Raw genomic sequence first — 21,851 nt, forward strand, 5'->3', positions numbered from 1 at the left:
GCAAATCGCTGAGCCAGTGCAGTGTAGGACCCTCGGGTGGTTCAGGAAGCCAGAATTCAGGAAGTGGAACAGGGTTGGCTGAGAGGAGGAAATGCCTGACCTGTAACAGTTGCTTGACTTTCCTGTGCCTCACTCTCTTCACCTTCACGGGTCACAGTAGCCAGCTCACAGACTTGCTGTGCTGACTAAATGTATGTAAAATGGTTAATACGCTGCCGGGCCCAAGACACTGCTTCGTGCCAGAGTTTGCTCTTGTTACTCTGGCACTGATAACCCGGGCTGGATCCCTAACAATGTCCCGCTGCCTCTTCCTCCCAGGAGGCCTGGCTGTGGATTGGGTCCACGACAAACTCTACTGGACCGACTCAGGGACATCAAGGATAGAGGTGGCCAACCTGGACGGGGCCCACCGGAAGGTGCTGCTTTGGCAGAACCTTGAGAAGCCTCGGGCCATTGCCTTGCACCCCATGGAGGGGTGAGTGAGTTGTGTCTCAAATTCCTAAATCCCTCTTGCAACCTCTAGGGACAGTTCCCAGGCCATGTGGGCCAGACTTTATTGGGTGTTGAGAGCGTGGGCTCTGCACCCAGGCACATGTGGGTTTGAGTCCTGGCTCTGCAGTAGCTGGCTGTATGGCCTTAGGGTAGTTAGTTTATCTCTCTCGGCCTCCATTTACTCATGTCTACATTGGTGATAAGAAGCATACCTACCTCTTAGCTGGTGGAGATTACATGAGATGATGAATTTTAAATGGCATAACACATTAATTAAGTTGTAGGTGCTTATTTTTTTATTATTAGCTCATAAGGTTCAGCTAATTAATAATAACTTTATTATTAGAAGAAAAGTCTTCTGAAATGGAAGTTGTTAGCCTCTGGCTTTTGAAAATTCAATGCAGTCAATTGAGGGGAGTGTCTCCTAAGATCCTACAGTTGTAGGTCACCAATTTTAGAAAGTGTGTGTGTGTGTGTGTATGTGTATAAAATACAAAAGACAGTTGTGGAGAGTTTGATAGAGAAGCCCCTGTTCTAATATTACCTTAGATGGTCAATTCCATGAGGGTTGGAATTTTTGTCTGTTGTTCACTCCCAGTGCCTGAGATAGTGCCCTCCCCATAGCAGACATTGCAAACAAAAATTTGCTTAAAGACTAAAGGCCCTGTCTAGAGACATTTAAATTAAAACAGTTAGAAAACACTCTCCTGACCAAACAAAACGTATCTCCTGCCAGTTGGGGCCCCTGGTGTTTACTGGATAAAAAGCCCCTTGCCTATTACTCTCCCAGTTACCTACCCAGCCTCTACTGCCTGTTTCTCAGTGTCCCTTTCTCTCGTCCCAGCACCATTTACTGGACAGATTGGGGTAACACCCCCCGCATCGAAGCCTCTAGCATGGATGGGTCTGGACGCCGCATCATCGCCGATACCCATCTCTTCTGGCCCAATGGCCTCACCATTGACTATGCCGGGCATCGTATGTACTGGGTGGATGCTAAGCACCACGTCATCGAGAGGGCCAATCTGGATGGGAGTCACCGCAAGGCTGTCATTAGCCAAGGTGAGGTCCTTCCTCCCTCTCCTTCGTCTCTCATCCTCCTTTCCCCATCCTGGCTGCCTGGCGCCTTGGCAGAGGGTGAGATTGGTGCAGGGGCCAGGCAGGCCATGTCTGGACTGAGGTTCTCTTGGACTTTCCCCAGGCCTCCCGCACCCCTTTGCCATCACAGTGTTTGAAGACAGCCTGTACTGGACGGACTGGCACACCAAGAGCATCAATAGTGCTAACAAATTTACTGGCAAGAACCAGGAGATCATTCGCAACAAACTCCACTTCCCCATGGACATCCACACCTTGCACCCCCAGCGCCAGCCTGCAGGTAAAAAAACTGCCCACCTGGTGAGCCTCTGGTGCCACTGAGAACCTTCCCTGCACCTGTCCCAGTTGCCATTGTTTCTGGCCAGGAAATTTGAGGTTGGCACTGACGTGGGCTAATTCCTCCCTCTGCTGGACATTTAGGGTGGTACAACACCAAGATTCATGAAAGACTCATTCAGTTTCCCTGTCCCTATCTAATTCATGCAAACATTTATAGAGCGTCTCCTGTGTGTCAGGGGTCCACAGCTCACAGCTGAGGCCAATACAAAAAATAGTAAGATATAGTTCCTCCCTCCAGGGAGCACACACCATAGCCAAACCCCTAGCCTTGGGCCCACCTTTAGTCTTACCTGACCCTCTTATTCTGGGCTCTTTGAGCAGGGAAAAACCGCTGTGGGGACAACAATGGAGGCTGCACCCACCTGTGTCTACCCAGTGGCCAGAACTACACCTGTGCCTGCCCCACTGGCTTCCGCAAGATCAGCAGCCATGCCTGTGCCCAGAGTAAGTGGGTCTGGGGCACCTGCCTCAGTGGATGTGCCGTGTGAGGGGGGTGGAAGGAACAGGGATATGAGTTTAAAGGATTGCCTGTTATGGGGAGGAGCCAGGCTCCTCATGTAGCCCTGGAGAGGAAGAACGTAGGCCAAGGGCTCTTGGGTCAAAGCTGAGGGCTGAGGGCCCAGTAGTAGTTGCTAAAGTTTCAGTGACACCACCCAGTCAAGTATGAATACCTGCAACCAGGCTTCTGTATCATTTCACCAGGTAGGATACTTTTTCTATAGGCAGCAAGAGGGTCCCAGGCCCTTCTAGAAAGCAGGGGAATGGTTTCCTATCTCTTTACCTTTAGCCTCACCCTGTTAAAGAGTTTTTTTAACCCCTAAACCAGAGAGCCAAGATTAGGACTCTGATGATGCCCGGTGTACACAGGCCCTGGACAAATATGTGCCTAACAGAGAAAGACAATGGGACTCGCTGGTCACTCCCTGAACTGCTACTTTGTCTTCCTTTAAGCTCTTGCAGGGGCCTTGCCTTGAGAGGGTGGACCTGTCTAGCGCAGAGCCACAGGTGACTTTTCCTAAGCATAGTCCAGAGAGGAGTGATGCAGGCATGTGGCACCACCAGCAAGGGGCCTGGGGGAATTCCACACACACCAGCAGCTTCCCTTACTTACCGCCATGTACCCACTGGCCCTCTTATCTCTGGCTAAAATCAAATTGCTCGTGGCGTCTGGGTCCTTTCAGGGATGAGGGAAACTATTCAGAGGAACAGGGGCGATACTTACTCCGCACACACTGATGGAGAGCCTAGTTTCCCTGCATTCTGTTGTGCCCAGCTCTTCCCATACTGCCTTAGTGAAGTGCAAGAGGTTTCCCTAGGACTTTCCCTTAGGGATTTCTCAGATCTTAAAGGAAGACAGTAAAGTTAGGCAGGGAGTGCCTTTCTGGGAGTGCAACGTATTCTGGGAAACATTCGGACAGTACAGAATAGAGGCAGGGGGTGGAGAAGACCAAGATGGGGAGAAGCCGTGTAAGGGAGTGGCCAGGGCTGCTGCTCTGGAGTCGGACCTGAATTAAGTCCCAGCTCTGGTGCTTTGTAGCCAGGGAATCCTGCACAGGTTACTTTACCTCTCTTAGCCTCAGCGTTACTCTCTAGAACATGGGAATAAGAATAGCACAGACCACAGAGAGATGCTACGAGGGTAGAGGAGACAAGGCAAGAAAAGCACCAAGCTCAGTGCCTGGCGTGGAGTAAGTGAACGGTCACTATTGACTCAAGTGAAGAGAAGAGCGAGAGGAAGGGATCTCGATGACGGAGTGCATCAGCCAAAACCCCGAGCAGACATAGAAATCATAGGGGCAGGGGTGAGGGTCAGCGGCCGTGTAGCCAATGCACTGAAGGAGATGGAGCAAGGAGGTGAGAAAAGTTGAGATGAAGCTGACAGACACTTAAACAGGATGCACTGCTACGCCCTGGGGAGAGTCTATTTCCATTTGATCGTAAAGTCTGATTCGGCCAGCATGGGCTGCCCAGTGCTCAAAGGGGGCCTGAGGTGCGAAGTGTAGGGGACAAAGGGCGCCAGGTGACTGAACCAGATGTCACACAGGTGAGCGTCTATGTCTGTCACTGTTATTGGATTTAGAGCATTAAAAGAAGACCCCTTTCGGCCTTTGATCAGGTCTTGACAAGTTCCTGCTTTTTGCCCGAAGGATGGACATCCGTCGGATCAGCTTCGACACAGAGGACCTGTCCGACGATGTCATCCCACTGGCTGACGTGCGCAGTGCTGTGGCCCTTGACTGGGACTCCCGGGATGACCACGTGTACTGGACAGATGTCAGCACTGACACCATCAGCAGGGCCAAGTGGGATGGAACAGGACAGGAGGTAGGGCCCAGTGTGGGCCCAGGCCCTCGGGCAGGGCAGAGATTAAGGGGTAGAATCCTCCCTCTCCGGGTTAAGGGCTTCCCATACTTTCCCCAGTCTGAGAATTGGTGACGTTTAGGCCCCAGCGCTGGGATGCAAGTCAGGTTGGTGATATAGCTTTGCTTCCTGCTCAGGTGGTAGTGGATACCAGTTTGGAGAGTCCAGCAGGCCTGGCCATTGATTGGGTTACCAACAAGCTGTACTGGACAGATGCAGGTATGTACTGGGTAGCCATGGCCTGGCTCTCTGGGACTCCTCATACTTAAAATCCTGCCCTCAGGTAGAAGGAGCCCAGTGCCCCTCCTGGACCACTTCTGTCTTGACCTGAAGTCCTTGGAAGGTCAGGAGTGGTTGGGCTGCTGCAGAGCTAAAGCTAGAAGCTCACATTGAGGGTTTGGCATTTGCCAATCAAATGGCAGCTACTTCTGCTAGGTAGCTGATGCCTGAGAATGTTTTGAAGCATTTCAGATAAGGCAACTGTGCCCTTTGATTTCTCCCATCATTATCTTGGTAAAACGGGGATTTTCTATTATCCAGGTGAGTTTGGGAGGCCAGGGGAATGCCTTAACCAGAGCCACTCAACGTGTGGCCCCTGGCCCCGCAGCATCAGAATTACCTGGGAATTTGCTAGAAATGCAAATTCTCAGGCCCTACCCCAGACCTGCTGAGTCAGAATCTTTGGGGGTTGGTTCAGGCACTTGTATTTCAACAAGCTTCCCTGATTCTTTTTTTTTTTTTTTTAATATATTTTATTGATTTTTTTTTTACAGATAGGAAGGGAGAGGGATAGAGAGTTAGAAACATCGATCAGCTGCCTCCTGCACATTCCCTACTGGGGATGTGCCTGCAACCAAGGTACATGCCCTTAACCAGAATCGAACCTGGGACCCTTGAGTCCGCAGGCTGACGCTCTACCCACTGAACCAAACCGGTTAGGGCAAGCTTCCCTGATTCTTATGCACACTAGATTTTGAGGAGCAACGCCTTAAATTATAGGACAGAGTGGGTTGCTTGTATTGAGGAAGCATTGCTCTTCAAAGAAATGGAACCGGTCATTTCCTTGAACTTCTTCTCGAAATTCAATTCACTGACTACCCATTGTACATCTACCACAAAGTATTTCTTGAGCATCTACTACATGCCAGGCTCCATGCTTGGGCATGGAAGGTAAGAGGGTGAACGACCAAGACTAGAGTTTAATATCTTTGCCCCCTACTTCTTGGTAGGGACAGACCGGATTGAAGTGGCCAACACAGATGGCAGCATGAGGACAGTACTCATCTGGGAGAACCTTGATCGTCCCCGAGACATTGTGGTGGAACCTATGGGCGGGTGAGCACCTGCGCCTTTGGAGTGAGCCCCACCCACTTTCCATACCTGAGTACTAGAGGGGAGTCTGGAGGTAGCAAGAGCGGCCAGTTCTATGGGAACATCAGGAAGCAAGGGCAGCTGTAGAAACCAGAGCATAGTGACAACTCTGTCTCCTCAGTGGACTAGGAAACCTTTAAATCATTCCATCTTTTTTTTTTTTTTTGTCTGCTTATAAAAGTAACTCGTTGTTAAAAAAAAAAAAATAGATAAATAAATCCGTGGAAAGTAAAGATTCCCTATAACCTCACTCTCCAGCAGTAACCATTGTGAACAGCCGAGGGCGTTTTTCCCAGGTTTTCTTCTACGTATATATATACATTTGGTGGTGGTGGTGGTGGTGGTGGTGGTTTTATAACAATGTCTTACTGCTTTGTAACTTGGTGTTTTCACATGGCTATATATCTTGGATATCTTTCCATTTGCTTATGTATATTATATAGATCTTTCCATGTGATGATATAGATCTATATATTGTTCTCTTTTTTTTTCTTACCCATATATTGTTCTTCTTAATGGTTGTATAGAATTCTGTTAAATTTATGTACTGTAATTATTTAACTCATCCAGTTGAGGAAACATTTCTTATCCCCCATCCTCATTTCCCCTCTTTCTTTATTTCAAAATAGGCCTTACTTGCTGAGCACTCCTTGAGCCATGGGCTCTGCCTTTATTAAGACTCTGTGATAGTGAAAGGAGATATAAAATCTTTAGACAGCTCTGAGCCCGGGCAGGGCTGGAGACTGAGACAGGAGGCGGAGAAGCCATTGCAGACAGGAACCCTAAAACTGTAGGTGCTCTGAGTCCCCACTGGGTGTTAACTGGAAGGCTGGTGAGACCTCCCTTGTCTGTGTCCAGGTACATGTATTGGACAGACTGGGGTGCAAGCCCCAAGATTGAACGAGCTGGCATGGATGCCTCAGGCCGCCAGGTCATCATCTCTTCCAATCTGACCTGGCCTAATGGACTAGCCATCGACTATGGATCCCAGCGGCTGTACTGGGCTGATGCCGGCATGAAGACGATTGAATTTGCTGGACTGGATGGCAGCAAGAGGAAGGTAAGGGTGGCACTAAGGCATCCTCCCACAGCCCTCACAGCCTTTCGGGCATCACTCCTGGCTGGCAGCTGACGGGAGCTAGGGGGACCTCAAGGGGACCCAGTATGGGATGTATGATATTTCTCTGAGGCTGTGGCTGCCCTTCAGAGCCCAGGGGGCCCTTCTGTGCTTGCTGATAAAAGGAATCTGGGTATTCGTGTAGATCGTGGGCTGGGGATATAAGTGATTTCCTAAGAAACATAACAACAAACACTAATTAAATACCAGGTGCACCATGATCTCTTCCTATTTGTTTTTGTTAGTATTTATTTTGGTATGTCAAACTTACAGAAAGGCTGCAAGAACAGTCGAAAGGACCAATCACTAACATTTTGCCACATTGTTGTATTATTCTCAGTCTCTATTTCTATCTATAACACATACACACACATTATTACTTTTCTGAGCAATCAGAAATTAAACTGGAGACATCCTGTCCTTGACCCCAAAATATTTCAGTGCACATTTCTTAGGAACAGAGACATTGCCTTGCATAATTACAGTACAAAGGTCAAAATCAGGAAATTTAACATTCATACAACGGTACTATCTAATCACAGTCAATATTGAATTTCACTGCCAATTGCCCCAATGATGTCCTTTGTAGCTTTTCTTTTTCCTTTTTCTCTTTTAGTCCAGGATACAATCCTGGATCACAATTGTGTTTAATATCACATCTCTTCAGTCTCTAATCTGGAATACTTCCTCAACTTTTTTATGTCTTTCTTTTTTTTATTATATTTTTATTGACTTCAGAGAGGAAGGGAGAGAGAGAGAGAGACCTCTGTGATGAGAGAGAATCATTGATCGCTGCCTCTTGCACGCCCCACACTGGGGATCTATCCCGCAACCCGGCATGTGCCCTGACCCGGAATTGTACCGTGACCTCCCGGTTCATAGGTCAATGCTCAACTACTGAGCCACGCGGGCTGAGCTTTGTGTCTTTCTTGACCTTAGTATTTTTAAAGAGGAAATGCCAGTTATTTTGGTTAGAATATTCCTCAATTTGTCTGCTATTTCCCTGTGATTAGATTCAGATTATGTGTTGGGGACAGTCATACTACATTAAGTGAAGTCAAGTCCTGAGTTCTCAGTGTGTCTCGTCAGTAAGGTACAGATCTTGACTCATCACATTATTGTGATATGAACTTGAATTGAATCATTAAGAGGATGTCCATTGTAAAGTTGCTTTTCCTTTTGTAATTAATAAACAATCTGTGCAGATACTTTGAGATGATATAAATAATACATGATCTTTTACAATCATCACACAACCCTTGGAACCAGGCATTATCACAATCCTATCACAGATTGGCAGACTAAGGCGCAGAGAGATTTGACAACCAGCTCTTGCGCAAGGTCACCCGAGGTCACACAGCAGGCAGTAGCGGCCAAGCTGCATTCCGGCTCCTTGCCCGAGTGCTCAGGCACTGCCGAGTGCTGTGGGACCTTGCTGGGGGATGACACACGTGCTGGGTCCCTGGTAGGTGCTGATTGGAAGCCAGCTCCCCCACCCGTTCGGGCTGACCCTCTATGAAGAGCGCATCTATTGGACAGACTGGCAGACCAAGAGTATCCAGAGCGCTGACCGGCTGACGGGGCTGGACCGGGAGACCCTGCAGGAGAATTTGGAGAACCTCATGGACATCCACGTCTTCCACCGCCGGCGGCCCCCAGGTGAGCAGCCCTTGGCCCCCACCAGCTTCTTCTTGGCCTCCCTGTGCTGTAGTCCTCATTATTGACCCTCTCCTCCGCCCTTCCCAGTGACCACACCATGCGCTATGGAGAATGGTGGCTGCAGCCACTTGTGTCTTCGGTCCCCAAATCCCAGTGGCTTCAGCTGTACCTGCCCCACAGGCATCAACCTGATGCCTGATGGCAAGATATGTTCACCAGGTGAGTCTTAAGCATCAGAAACCTGGAGGGAGCCGCTTAGGGAGGGGCAGTGGCTCTCTTCCTTCCCTGTAGATGGACTCCAATGTGGTCTGAGAAACCGTGAGTCCTGGTGCTTCTAGAGGTTTAGGGGAGGGACAGAGCTTTTAGAAAAGAGGAGAGGTCCAGGACAGAGGCCGGGGAGCAGGTAGACAGGATTGGAGGCAGGCCCCACTAGTTCTTATGGTGTCTTCATGCATATTCATAAAAGATGCTCCCTTCTCAGACACTTCATTTACATCTGTTGGAAAATTGTCATTATATCCTGATTTGGTTAGAATAAGTTACTTTAGCCCCAGCTGTCCCAAATCACTCATAATAAACATTAAAACGTATGATATCTACAATGTAATGGAGCTTCCCTTAGATGAGGTGCTTTTGTGAGAAGCAGGACCTGGCTGCCTAGGTTTTGGAAGTCAGCATTTCTCCCTAAGGGACGCTGCGTGGGTGGGCTGCATTGGAATTCTAACTTCCCAGGAAACTTAGTTGGAAAGGAACTGTGAATTGTGCCTCCCAGGCTGGGGGAAAAGCCCTCTTTAACGTAACATGAAGTTCTCAAAACTTCATGGGAAAGGGTCCTTCAAAGAGAGTCCTTCTATAATATTAATAAAGAGCTATCATTTATGACTGTATCAGACTCGCTATACAGTGCTGTCTGTACATGATCTCTTTTAGTCCCACGGCCACCCAGTTATGGTCCCCATGGTCCAGATATTGATTCTGGTACACAGTTTAAATGAGTTGTCCAGGATCACTCAACTAGAATCCGACAGAGCCAGAGCATGAACTTCCGTTTGCCTCACTCCAAATCCTCTTCATGGCTGAGCTAGGGTGACTGTCCTTTCCTTCTCTCCCCACCTGGGCAGGCATGAATAGTTTCCTCATCTTCGCCAGGAGGATAGACATACGCATGGTGTCCTTGGACATCCCTTACTTTGCCGATGTGGTGGTACCAATCAACATTACCATGAAGAACACGATTGCCATTGGAGTGGATCCCCAAGAAGGTCTGTGTGGCCCTCCTTCCCCCTGGCCTCCTGTCCCTGCCCTATAGCAACTGCCATCCTTGCTTTCCTTATCTCCTTATCTCTGCCTCCTGCTAAGAACCTGGGGGCTCACCATTCCTTCTGGCACAATGTCAGCCCTGTCTCTACAGCACTTTCTCTTTGGTTATGAGGGCAAGGTTTCTGGCCCCCTTCTCCCTCTCTGGCAAGGGCTATCCTGCTATGACGTTTCTACATTTCTTTTTTGTTTTTTAATCCTCACCCGAGGATATTTTTTATTGATTTTTAGAGAGAGTGGAAGAGAGAGGGAAAGACAGAGAAATATCGATGTGAGAGAAACACATCGATTGGTTGCCTCCTGCATGCGCCCCGATCAGGACCCTAGGCCGGAGAGGAGCCTGCAACTGGGGTACGGGCCCTTGACCAGAATCGAACCCAGGACTCTTTGGTCTGCAAGCCGACGCTCTATCCACTGAGCCAAACTGGCTAGGGCTACATTTCTATTGATTTCCTTGCTACGGGTTACAGGGCTCTCTGTCATGCCCTGGTGTCTCAGGGCCTGAGTCAGCTGTGCATGTCCCTTTGTGGGGGTCGGGGGTCCAGGCTGAGCCAAGCCTTCCCTTTCCAGGAAAAGTGTACTGGTCAGACAGCACGCTGCACAGGATCAGCCGCGCCAATCTGGATGGCTCACAGCACGAGGACATCATCACCACAGGTGGGCCCTGCTCCCAGCCCAGGGACCGCCTGTCTGGCTACAGAGCTGAGGAAATAGCCCATCTGTTTTAAGGCAGGAGCCAGTGTGCTCTTCTTGACTTCCTGCAGGCCTGCAAACCACAGATGGGCTCGCAGTGGATGCCATTGGCCGGAAAGTATACTGGACAGACACTGGAACCAACCGGATTGAAGTGGGCAACCTGGACGGGTCCATGCGGAAAGTGTTGGTGTGGCAGAATCTTGACAGCCCCCGAGCCATTGTACTGTACCATGAGATGGGGTGAGAGCTGGCTCTGTGCCTGGGCCCCGGATGGGTCAGCTTGGCTGGGGCTAGGGATGGGGTGAACGTGGGCAATGGAGGGCAAGTGTGCTTCACAGGGACGCAGACCGGCCTCCTGCGGCTGTTTCACTCTCTGTGACTCCTTTCAGAGTGGCAGCATAGTGTAGAGGTTAAAAGCGTGAGCCTTGGACTCAGAAGTCTGGGATTCAAATTCCTTCACCATTTATCAGCTGCAACTGTCACTTTAAGTGCAGTGTTTAACCCCTCTGATTTTCAGCTTCCTTATCTGTGCTGGTAAATGGAGATGAGTCACACCTTGAGACTCTTGTGAGGATTACGTGAGATAATATATGGAGAGTACTTTTTCTTTAATAGTGGTAAAAAAATAATACTAATTTACCATCTTAACTATTTTTAAATGTACAGTGCAGTTGTGTGAACTTAATTCACATTATTGCGAAGCAGATATCAGGAACTTTTTCATCTTGCAAATGTGAAATTTTTTCACAGGCTTTGGCATATTATAAATACCTACAATATCCAGGAGCTGAGGGAATAACCAGCTAGTATTCTTCTTTGCCCAGGTACATGTACTGGACAGACTGGGGAGAGAACGCCAAGTTAGAGCGGTCCGGGATGGACGGCTCAGACCGGACAGTGCTCATCAACAACAACCTGGGGTGGCCCAATGGCCTGACTGTGGACAAGGCCAGCTCCCAACTGCTTTGGGCTGATGCCCACACCGAGGTGAGCGTCCTGCTCCTGCTGCTTCCCAGGAACCTGGGAAGACGGGAGATGTCTGTTTGGCATCTCCACCGGGAGCTCCTAGTTTACTGATAACCAGTCCTACCCTCTCCTTCCTCTACAGCGAATTGAGGTCGCTGACCTAAATGGTGCCAATCGTCACACCCTGGTGTCACCTGTGCAGCACCCCTATGGCCTCACCTTGCTCGACTCCTATATCTACTGGACCGACTGGCAGACTCGGAGCATCCACCGTGCTGACAAGGGTACCGGCAACAATGTCATCCTGGTGAGGTCCAACCTGCCAGGCCTCATGGACATCCAGGCTGTGGACCGGGCCCAGCCACTGGGTGAGAAGACCCCCTAGGTCTGTGAACCAGAGCCTGTGGCTTTCTGGGGGTATCACAACATCAGAGAGCACAGAGGTTTCTTTATAATCACGGAGACAGGGACCTATCTAAGCCCCTTCCAGGATCAGGCTGTGTTCCCTTCTGGTATGGCTGGTACTACAACTACATCATGCTGTCACTTTCAAAGGACCCGTGGAGACACTCTTGCCCCTTCTACCTCATCCCTGCCAGGCAAACCCTGTTATTTAGAACAGCCGAAAATCAGGCACAAGAAACTTTGTAAGATTCAGACAATATTCTAGGCAGGGTGTCCAAACCCATGCTTCTCTCTCTCTCTCTTATCACCAGGTTTTAACAAGTGTGGCTCGAGAAATGGTGGCTGCTCCCACCTCTGCTTGCCGCGGCCCTCTGGCTTCTCCTGTGCCTGCCCCACGGGCATCCAGCTGAAGGGAGATGGAAAGACCTGTGACCCCTCTCCCGAGACCTACCTGCTCTTCTCCAGCCGTGGCTCCATCCGGCGCATCTCACTGGACACCAGCGACCACACCGATGTGCATGTCCCTGTCCCTGAACTCAACAATGTCATCTCTCTGGACTACGACAGTGTGGATGGAAAAGTCTATTACACAGATGTGTTCCTGGATGTTATCAGGTATGAGTATCCCTGAAACCTCCCGAGGCCACAGGCCTCCTTCCAGTCCCTGATGGGTGAGGTGAGGGTCTGTGTTGACCTCTAAATGGATTCAGTGAATTGACAACTTAGATGGTGAGTTCTGATCCTAACTTGCTCACTTTGTAGTGTTATCACTTATAACAGAGTTTCAAACTTTTGGTGTTTTGTGTGTTGTTGTTTTTGTTTTTTGTTTGTTTTTTGCTAATCCTCACCTGAGGATAAGAATATTTTCCCATTGATTTTAGATAGAGTGGAAGGGAGGGAGAGAGAGAGAGAGAGAAAGAAACATCAATGTGAGAGAGAGACATCAATTGGTAGCCTCCTGCACACGCTCGGACTGGGCACTGGGCTCAAACCTGCAATCCAGGTATGTGCCTTTGACCAGGAATTGAACCCGCTACCCTTTGGTGCACCTACAGATGCTCTAACCACCTAGCCATACCAGACAGGGCCTTTTGGGGTTTTTTTTCTTGTTGATTTAAAGATCAATAGAAGCTCAGTATATAAAGCAAATGAAAAGATCAGATAATGTCAGGCTGGGGACCTGGAGCCTTTAATCCCTACCACCGGGCCCTGGGATTGCTCTAAGGATCTGCTAAGACTCATTGCAGAATCAGCCATGCAGCTAAACCATGCATCTGTATTGTGAAACAGGAGCGCTGACCAACAAGGCTTGTTCACTAGGTTTTTGTTTTGTTTTGTTTTCATATTTTTGTTCTATTTGTATTTAACATTTTTACCCCACACCGCTGAGGAAAATGGTGCTCTGCCACCAGTAAGAGGGGTTCACCATGCAGAGATTCTCACGTGCAGGAACAAGGACACTCTCCTTCGTTCTCCCTGGAGAATCTCATGCTGGGGGCAGGTGGGCATATGTTTAGACAAGTCCCCACGTGTTTATGACATGGCCCCCATCCTGAATTCCCTGGCGCAGGACTTCTGTAAAAATACACCTGTAGGTTTTGCCAAATTGGCCTTTTTTTAAAAAATAATGGCTCCCTAGCAATCCTTATCCCTTCCCTAAGGTATATGGGAAATTATTAACCCTTCTTCTGGCAAGACATGGACCGAAATGCCCCCTGTTTATAGCAGGAAACACTCTGTGCTCTTAAGAAGTACTTATTCAGCAAATATTTTGAGTGCCTACTGCGTAGATGCTGAGGAATGCACTTACAGATGCTTGGTCTCTGCCTCTATGGAGCCAACAGTACAGAGGGATACAATTATGGGAACATGGATTCAAGGGGTTTCAGCCTGGTCAGTCATCCAACCCTGGGCTCTCCCCCAAGGCGAGCAGATCTGAATGGCAGCAACATGGAGACAGTGATCGGGCAGGGGCTGAAGACCACCGACGGGCTGGCCGTGGACTGGGTGGCCAGAAATCTATATTGGACAGATACAGGCCGAAATACCATTGAAGCCTCAAGGCTAGACGGTTCCTGCCGCAAAGTGCTGGTCAACCACAGCCTGGATGAGCCTCGGGCCATTGCTGTTTTCCCCAGGAAGGGGTAAGTTCTTGGCCTGCAGAAAAGAGACCCAGGGGAGAAGGGCCTGGTGAGGAGGCCAGTGGAGGGTGCCTATCTGTGAGTGGCATCGGTGTGTCCCTTGTATTCTCTCGCGCTCTGAGTGCCATCTTCCCATGCCTCAGTGATCATGTCACTGTTGTATCTCAGGTACCTCTTCTGGACAGACTGGGGCCACATTGCCAAGATTGAGCGGGCGAACCTGGACGGCTCTGAGAGGAAGGTCCTCATCAATACAGACCTGGGTTGGCCCAATGGCCTGACCCTGGACTATGATACCCGCAGGTGGGAATTGTGTCCCAAACAGCCTCCTGGAAATAGGGTGAGAGGAGGAGAGAATGCTTGAGATTGAAGTAGTGAAAACAAAAAGATGGAAAGCTGTCGGTAGGTGGGGAAGAGAAAGCAGTGAGAAGGCCAAACAAACATATTCTTAGAGCAGGGGTTGCTGAATCCAGCCGTTGTCTCTGAGGTGCATTTTATTTGTCTGGTTTATCCAGTTTTGAGTGTGTTTAGCAGAGCATGTCCTCTAGTTGGACCACTGGTCCCACTACCCCCATCATTTAAGGGCATAGGACTTTATATTCCTTGTTCTCCTGATCCCTTCAGATACTGGAATTTGCAACTCCTGGTCTAGATAAAAAATGCTAAAGAGCAGGAGAGGGGTGAAAGGAGCTCTGAAGTAGTCAGTTCCCCTTTCTGCCCTCAGAAGTAGGGAAAGGAATCAGTCACCCAGGCGTTGGGATGGAGAAGAGGAATGCCCTCTTCCTTTAACCTCAGTGAGGTTTTTGTAGACCCAGTCTCTTCTTGAAGGGCATTTACAGGAGTTTTGACTTAGATTCTTAGGTAGGAAGATGAGATTTGGTGGTGGCTCCTTGGAGGTCATTAGAGGGCCTGCTCTCCTGCCCTCCCCCCCCACCCCGCCACCTCCCCTTAAAACAGCACTGGCCTCCCCACTTAGGAGTCACCAATTTCTCTTCAGCTTTGGGACTCAGTGACCTCTCATCAATGGTGCTTCTTGACTGTGCACAGCTCTCGCCAGCTCAGCTCAGGAAGGGACAGGCAGCTCCCTGGAGAGGGACAGGGAGAGCAACTGGGCTCCCTGGCGAGCATTTTGAGCAGCTGCTCTCATCTCCTTTCCTTCACAGAATCTACTGGGTGGATGCACATCTGGACCGGATTGAGAGTGCTGACCTCAATGGGAAGCTACGGCAGGTCTTGGTCAGCCACGTGTCCCACCCCTTTGCCCTCACTCAGGTACTAGCTCAAGAAAGTTAGCTAAATCTCCTTAACCGGGGGTATTTCCTCGGGGCTCTAAGTTGGCAGCCTCAACCCTAGATGCTACTGAACAGGTGTGCTATGGAAGCTCATTTTAGGGGTGTTTTCCTCTACACTGAATCCTTGCCACCACCATGTGTCCTGCTAGGCCTGCCCCACCACTCCCATGTCCCAGCACTCGAAGGAGTGGCTCATAAGTGGTGGTGTGCAGGATCAGCTGTGGAGCTTGTGAAAATACATGTTTCTGGATGTAAAGAATCTGCTTCATGAAGGTTGGGCCCAGGAATATGCATTTTAACAAATTCCCCAGTTGATCCTAGTGCTGTGGCCCCAACATCTGAGCTCAGGCAGCCCATTTAGTGGCAGGAGGGTAGAGTGGCTAAGAGCCAGAATGTTGAGGCAGCTAGACAATAAGTGCTCATTGAGTATCTCCAGTGCGCCAGTTGTGTGGGTTCAAGTTCTTCTGTGTCATTAAGTAACTGTGCAACTTGTGCAGCTGTGAACAAGATACTGAACTTCTCTAAGCTTCACTTACTTATATATAGTTTAATAAATGAGTTTAATAACAGTATCCTCCTCAAATATACACAGAGCATTAGTCTCTGGCACTCAATGCTTATTATTTCTAATCATTTTAATTATTACTGGCTGTCAGTTTTGAGAGTTCCAACCCTGTAAAATAATTCAGGGAAGGAAAAAAGGAGTTCTACGAAGCCTGGGACCAAAACAGGGATTCTCAATCCTTTAAAAATCTTTGTCCCTTTTTGACAAACATCTACTTCTCTGTATGTATTCTACATTATAGCCTACCAGCCAATAAGATTTTGCCTGGCTTTGCTTATTATAGGCTCCCCCCCGCCCCCATACTCCAAATGTAAAACTACAGGATAATATTGACTATGGTTTTTCAATCTGCAAGTTTCCCATGGGGGTTTCTGATGTATACCCCAGGGGCAGGGAGGGAACCCACTTCATTACCCCTCCCCACCCCTACTTGAGATTCTCAGGATCACTGCATTAGAAGGCAGCTGCCCACAGAAGTAACCAGAGGATTTCCCAGGGCTCTGAGTGAAAGGCCCAGAAGAGCAGGGACCTTAGACGGACCCTCCAATTTACCCCTATATGCTAGGTACTGGAACCCACTCATTCGTTGAGCAACTGGCCAAGTACTAAGTAAGTGTGAGGTGTTGGAAACTGAGATGAATGAAATACATTCTTGTCCTTGAAGAACTTGGCCTGACAAGACAGACAAACATGTAAACAACTGACTATAGAGTGTCAACACTCACTTGTAGAAGTGAGGACAAGGCACAGAACAACATGGAGGAGAGAATGGTAAATGCTACATAGATTGGGGGAGATTTCCTGGACAGTGTCATATCTGGGGATGCACAGAAGCTGACCTGGTGGATTTGAGATGAGAGCATTTCAGCAGAGGGCATGCACATACTGCGGGCACAGAAGCTGGACTGGGGTCTGACTGTTGAATCATGTTTCCTCTTTTTTGGGATTCCCTATTGAGTAGCAGGACAGGTGGATCTACTGGACAGACTGGCAGACCAAGTCAATCCAGCGTGTTGACAAGTACTCAGGCCGGAACAAGGAGACAGTGTTGGCGAATGTGGAAGGACTCATGGATATCATTGTGGTTTCCCCTCAGCGGCAGACAGGTGGGCTCCTGGGTCCTAAGCCTACTTCCTTACCATCGGTGTAGGGGGGATCCCCTCAAGGACTGTTCATGACCAAGACAATTAGAGCCACAGCAGAGCCTTTTGGTTCTTAGACCTTTTTAGTCCTCTGTGGTTATACCCCTCCTGGGAACGAGGTAGCCCTACATTTCCTCCTTTTTGAGAAGTGTCAAATTGGGAGACATAATCCTGTCCCAGGCCAGACATTCTTCTGCTTTGCCCCCAGGGACCAATGCCTGTGGTGTGAACAATGGTGGCTGCACCCACCTCTGCTTTGCCAGAGCCTCAGACTTTGTGTGTGCCTGTCCTGATGAGCCCGACAGCCGGCCCTGCTCCCTTGGTAAGTTGGACCGAATGGTCCTTTGAAACAGCAAAGCCTTTGGAAGGGTACGGGATCAGCAGTCTCAGCTTTGTCTTTCTGGTTGGGATCCCCCTGAGAGAGTCTTAGAGAGGAGTGACCGGGAGTAATAAGTTTGTCTGGTAAATTGGCCCAAGCATTACTCTCTTTTCCTGGTCTTTGTTTTTATGGTGTGTGTTTGTTTTTTAATCCTCACCCGAGGATATTTTTCCATTGATTTAGAGAGAGAGAGTGGAAGAGATGGAAAGACAGAGAAACATCGATATGCGAGAAACACATCGATTGGTTGCCTCCTGCATGACCAGGGCCGGGACTGGGGAGAAGCCTGCAACCAAGGTATGTGTCTTTGACCAGAATCGAGCCCTGGACTCTTCGGCCTGCAAGCCAACGCTCTATCCACTGAGCCAAACCAGCTAGGGCTTTCTTGTGTTTTGTTTTTTAAATATGTTTTAGTGATTTCATAGACAGAGAAAGGGAGAGAGAGATAGAAACATCAATGATAAGAGAGAAATATAGCCCTAGCCAGTTTGGCTCAGTGGGTAGAGTGTTGGCCTGCAGATGGAAGGGTCCAGGGTTCAATTCTGGTCAAGGGCACATGCCTGGGTTTCAGGCTCGGTCCAACGTGCAGGAGGCAGCCGATCAACGATTCCCTCTCATTATTGATGTTTCTCTCTCTTTCTTCTCCCTTCCTCTCTGAAATCAATAACTATATATATATATTTTTTAAAAAGGAATTAGTATTAACACACACACACACACACACACACACACACAAAGAGAGAAACATAGATCAGCTGCCTCCCCTTGCACGACCCTACTGGAGATCGAGCCCGCAACCCACACATGTGCCCTGAACGGGAATAGAACCGGTGACCTCTTGGTTCATGGGTTGATGCTCAACCACTGAGCCACACCTGCTGGGCTCTTCCTGGCCTTTGTGAGTCAGCTAGCCCATCCAGAGCTATTGATATTGGAAATCAAATCCTTTTTAATTACAGTATTGAGAAGGGCCACTAATGAGGGTGCCCAAGATCAGTGTAGCTAAAAGATTGCTTTGTCAAGTTTTCCTGATGCTGCCCTTGGCACACATGTAGAGATTTGGGGCACAGCAACCTATTCCAGTCTTCTTTTTCTCTCCAGTACCTGGCCTGGTGCCCCCAGCTCCCAGGGTTACCAGTATAAGTGAAAGGAATCCAGTGCTAACCAACACACTACCTACCACCTTGCGTTCTTCTACCACTCGGACCCGCACATCTCTGGAGGAGATGGAAGGAAGGTGGGTTCACATGTGATTGAGGGCCCTTTGATTCAAATCACCATCTCCTGCCTTCAGAAAATTATAATCCCAGCTATATCCTGGCAGATGGGAGGTAAATCACATCATTAGCCAACAGTCCCTGCTATTCGGGACAGCAGATGATATTTAGACCTATAGAATGTTGCAGGTGATTTAGGGGCAAGAAGCTTTAGAGCAGCTTTATGGAGAAATCCCTTAGACAGTTTCCTTTCTTTCTGTAACATTTGCCCTTACATCACAGGTTTAGTATATGGTCTGATCCAACAGTGTATTTAGACACCGCTAAGCCACAGAGGTCTCTCTACTGCGGATTTATGACTTGGCACATGCCTGGGGATGCTATGGCCTTAGCTTATAATGCCTATAATGTTCAAACACCCAGGCATGCCTGTGCACACACACGCATTGTTATTAAGTAAGCAAGCATACCCATGTACAGGTCTCCTGTGAAGTATAAAATACTAGAGGCCCAGTGCATGAATTCATGCACCAGTGGGGTCCCTCAGCCTGGCCTGCGGGATCGGGTCGAAACTCGCTCTCTGACATCCCCTGAGGGATCCCGGATTGCGAGAGGGCTCAGGCCAGGCTGAGGCCAGACCCCAGCAGCAAGCTAACCTACTGGTCGGAGTGTCTGCTCCCTGGTGGTCAGTGCACGTCATAGTGAGTGGTTGAGTGGCCTTAGCATATCATTAGCATATTATGCTTTGATTGGTTGAACAGCCTATCGGCTGACTGGACACTTCGCATATTAGGGTTCTATTTTATAGGATTGTATTTCATTAAACTGAAGGTGCGATCAATTTAAGACGCATCCTAATTTAAGAGATTAAACTAAAAAAATGACCAACTGCAACTGTGAGATGCCACGGATTGTAAGACACATTTCTATTTCAGTGATGTCAGAATATAGAAAATATACACATCTTAAAATTGATAAAATATGATGTTACTCAATTTAGAGAAATTGTTTTTATTATTTATTAAAGGCCCAGTGCACAAAATTCGTGCACTCGGGGGGCGGGGGGCGCGGGGCGCCCTAAGCCCGGCTTGTGAGAGGGTACAGGCCAGGCCGAGGGTCCCCACCGGTGCACAATTGGGGCCGGGGAGGTATGTGGGAGGTTGGCCAGCTGAGGAGGGACCACGAGAGGGCTCCAGGGCATGTCTGGCCCGTCTCGCTCAGTCCTGATCAGCCAGACCCCAGCACCAAGCTAACCTACCGGTTGGAGCATCTGCCCCCTGGTGGTCAGTGCACATCATAGCGAGCGGTTGAGCAGCCTTAGCATATCATTAACATATTACGCTTTGATTGGTTGAAAGGACAACTGGACGACCAGACACTTAGCCTATTAGGCTTTAATTATACAGTGGGGCCTTGACTTACAAGTGTCCCGACTAATGAGTTTTTCGAGATACGAGCCGTCTCTCGGCCGATTTTTTGCTTTGAGTTGCGAGCTAAAATTCGGGTTATGAGCCAGCTTCAGATACCCCACTGCTAGTTGGCGCAGCGAATGTCACTGTGAACACCACAACATCAGCCCAGCATCACGTGTCTCACTCGTTCACTTTATGATTTGACATACGAGTAATTTGAGTTACGAGCTCCGTCACGGAACGGATTAAACTCGTAAGTCAAGGCCCCACTGTATAGGATTTTTTCTTTATTTTTCAATTTAGAGAAATTCTTTTTTACAAAGTGTAATTTTTTTATGTACAGTTTATAAAAATAATCTGAAAATTAAGATAGAAATAAAGAAGAAATAAATACCCATATGTAATTACTCTTAATAGTTTTAAATTTGATATACATATATATATTGCAAAATAATTACAATAAGTTTAGTTAGCATCCATCACCACACATAATTATAAATTGTTTTCTTATGTTGAGAACTTTTTCTTATCTACTCTCTTTGCAACTTTCAAATATGCAATACTGTATTATTAACTACTAGAGGCCCAGTGCACGAGATTTGTGCACTGAAGAGGGGGTCTCTCAGCCCGGCTGTGCCCTCTTACAGTCTGGCACCCCTGAGGGATGTCTGACTGCCAGCTTAGGCTGATCCCCGGCAGTCGGACATCCCTCTCAGACATCCCTCTCACAGTCTGGGGCTCTCACAGTCCAGGACCCCTCACTCCTTACCACCCGCCTTCAGTGGAGGCAGGAGAGGCTCCTGCCAGCATGGCTGTGTGAGCCCAGCTTCTGGCTGAGCTGCACTCCTCCTGTGACAGCGCACTGACCACTAGGGGGCAGCTCCTGCATTGAGCATCTGCCCCCTGGTTGTCAGTGCGTGTCATAGAGAACCGTGGTTCCACCATTGGGTCGATTTGCATATTAGGGTTTTATTATATAGGATATATATATATCCCCAGGACTGCTATATATCCCCAGGACTTATTTATCTTATAATTGGAAGTTTGTTCCTTTTGACCACCTTTACTCATTTTTCTCCTTCACTTCCCACCTCTGGCAATCACCAATCTATACTCTGTGTCTGAGTTTGATTTCTTTCTTTTATTTCACATACTAGAGGCCCGGTGCACGAAATTCGTGCACGGGGGGGGGGGTCCCCCAGCCTGGCCTACACCCTCTCACAGTCTGAGAGCCCTCGCCAGCCATGAGCCCGGCTTCTGACTGAGCGGTGCTCCCAATGGGAGCGCACTGACCACCAGAGGGCAGCTCCTGCATTGAGTGTCTGCCCCCTAGTGGTCAGTGGGTGTTATAGCAACCAGTCATTCCACCATTTGGTCGATTTGCATATTAGCCTTTTATTATATAGGATAAGTGATATCATACGATATTTGTCTTTCTCTATCTGACTTATTTCACTTAGCCTAATGCCCTCGAGTTCCATCCATATTGTCACAAATGGCAGGATTTCCTTCTTTTTTAATGGCTGGGTAGTATTCCTCTGTGTGTGTGTGTGTGTGTGTGTGTGTGTGTAAGTAAACAATCACATTTTCATTTGTTGATGGTCGCTTAGCTGTTTCTATGTCTTGGCTGTTGTAAATAATGCTGCATTGAACATGGGGATGCAGATACCTTTCAAGATAGTAATTTCATTTCCCACTCTTACTGTTTCCGACATTTTTCTATTAGAACTGTTTTTCTCCCCATGTAATACATATCCATCTCTTTATTTTTAATATCAACTGTAGCTTAAAAGAAAATCAACACTTGACTTCATTCTGAAAACAGAAACATAATAATCCCAAATAAGAACTCTAGACTCATATCCCTAAAATTGTAAGATTT

At 48.4% G+C, this 21,851-nt stretch overlaps 1 protein-coding gene across 1 annotated transcript in view; it reads left to right on the forward strand.

Annotated features, from left to right (window-relative positions):
* LRP4 (LDL receptor related protein 4) overlaps window positions 1-21,851 on the forward strand; it is a 63,818-nt gene that overhangs the window by 32,246 nt on the left and 9,721 nt on the right. The window contains exons 14-35 of the mRNA XM_059710906.1: window positions 319-475; window positions 1,337-1,554; window positions 1,694-1,870; window positions 2,251-2,373; window positions 4,046-4,254; window positions 4,428-4,509; window positions 5,520-5,625; window positions 6,520-6,721; window positions 8,248-8,437; window positions 8,525-8,656; window positions 9,559-9,699; window positions 10,325-10,411; window positions 10,519-10,690; window positions 11,275-11,437; window positions 11,559-11,784; window positions 12,133-12,436; window positions 13,747-13,965; window positions 14,131-14,265; window positions 15,126-15,234; window positions 16,781-16,925; window positions 17,170-17,283; window positions 18,442-18,577. Coding sequence (XP_059566889.1) covers window positions 319-475; window positions 1,337-1,554; window positions 1,694-1,870; window positions 2,251-2,373; window positions 4,046-4,254; window positions 4,428-4,509; window positions 5,520-5,625; window positions 6,520-6,721; window positions 8,248-8,437; window positions 8,525-8,656; window positions 9,559-9,699; window positions 10,325-10,411; window positions 10,519-10,690; window positions 11,275-11,437; window positions 11,559-11,784; window positions 12,133-12,436; window positions 13,747-13,965; window positions 14,131-14,265; window positions 15,126-15,234; window positions 16,781-16,925; window positions 17,170-17,283; window positions 18,442-18,577 — 3,547 coding nt within the window. The remainder of the gene's footprint in view (window positions 1-318; window positions 476-1,336; window positions 1,555-1,693; window positions 1,871-2,250; window positions 2,374-4,045; window positions 4,255-4,427; window positions 4,510-5,519; window positions 5,626-6,519; window positions 6,722-8,247; window positions 8,438-8,524; window positions 8,657-9,558; window positions 9,700-10,324; window positions 10,412-10,518; window positions 10,691-11,274; window positions 11,438-11,558; window positions 11,785-12,132; window positions 12,437-13,746; window positions 13,966-14,130; window positions 14,266-15,125; window positions 15,235-16,780; window positions 16,926-17,169; window positions 17,284-18,441; window positions 18,578-21,851) is intronic.

The sequence above is a fragment of the Myotis daubentonii genome, chromosome 9 (assembly GCF_963259705.1).
Source record: "Myotis daubentonii chromosome 9, mMyoDau2.1, whole genome shotgun sequence".
In the NCBI taxonomy this organism is placed as follows: Eukaryota; Metazoa; Chordata; class Mammalia; order Chiroptera; family Vespertilionidae; genus Myotis; species Myotis daubentonii.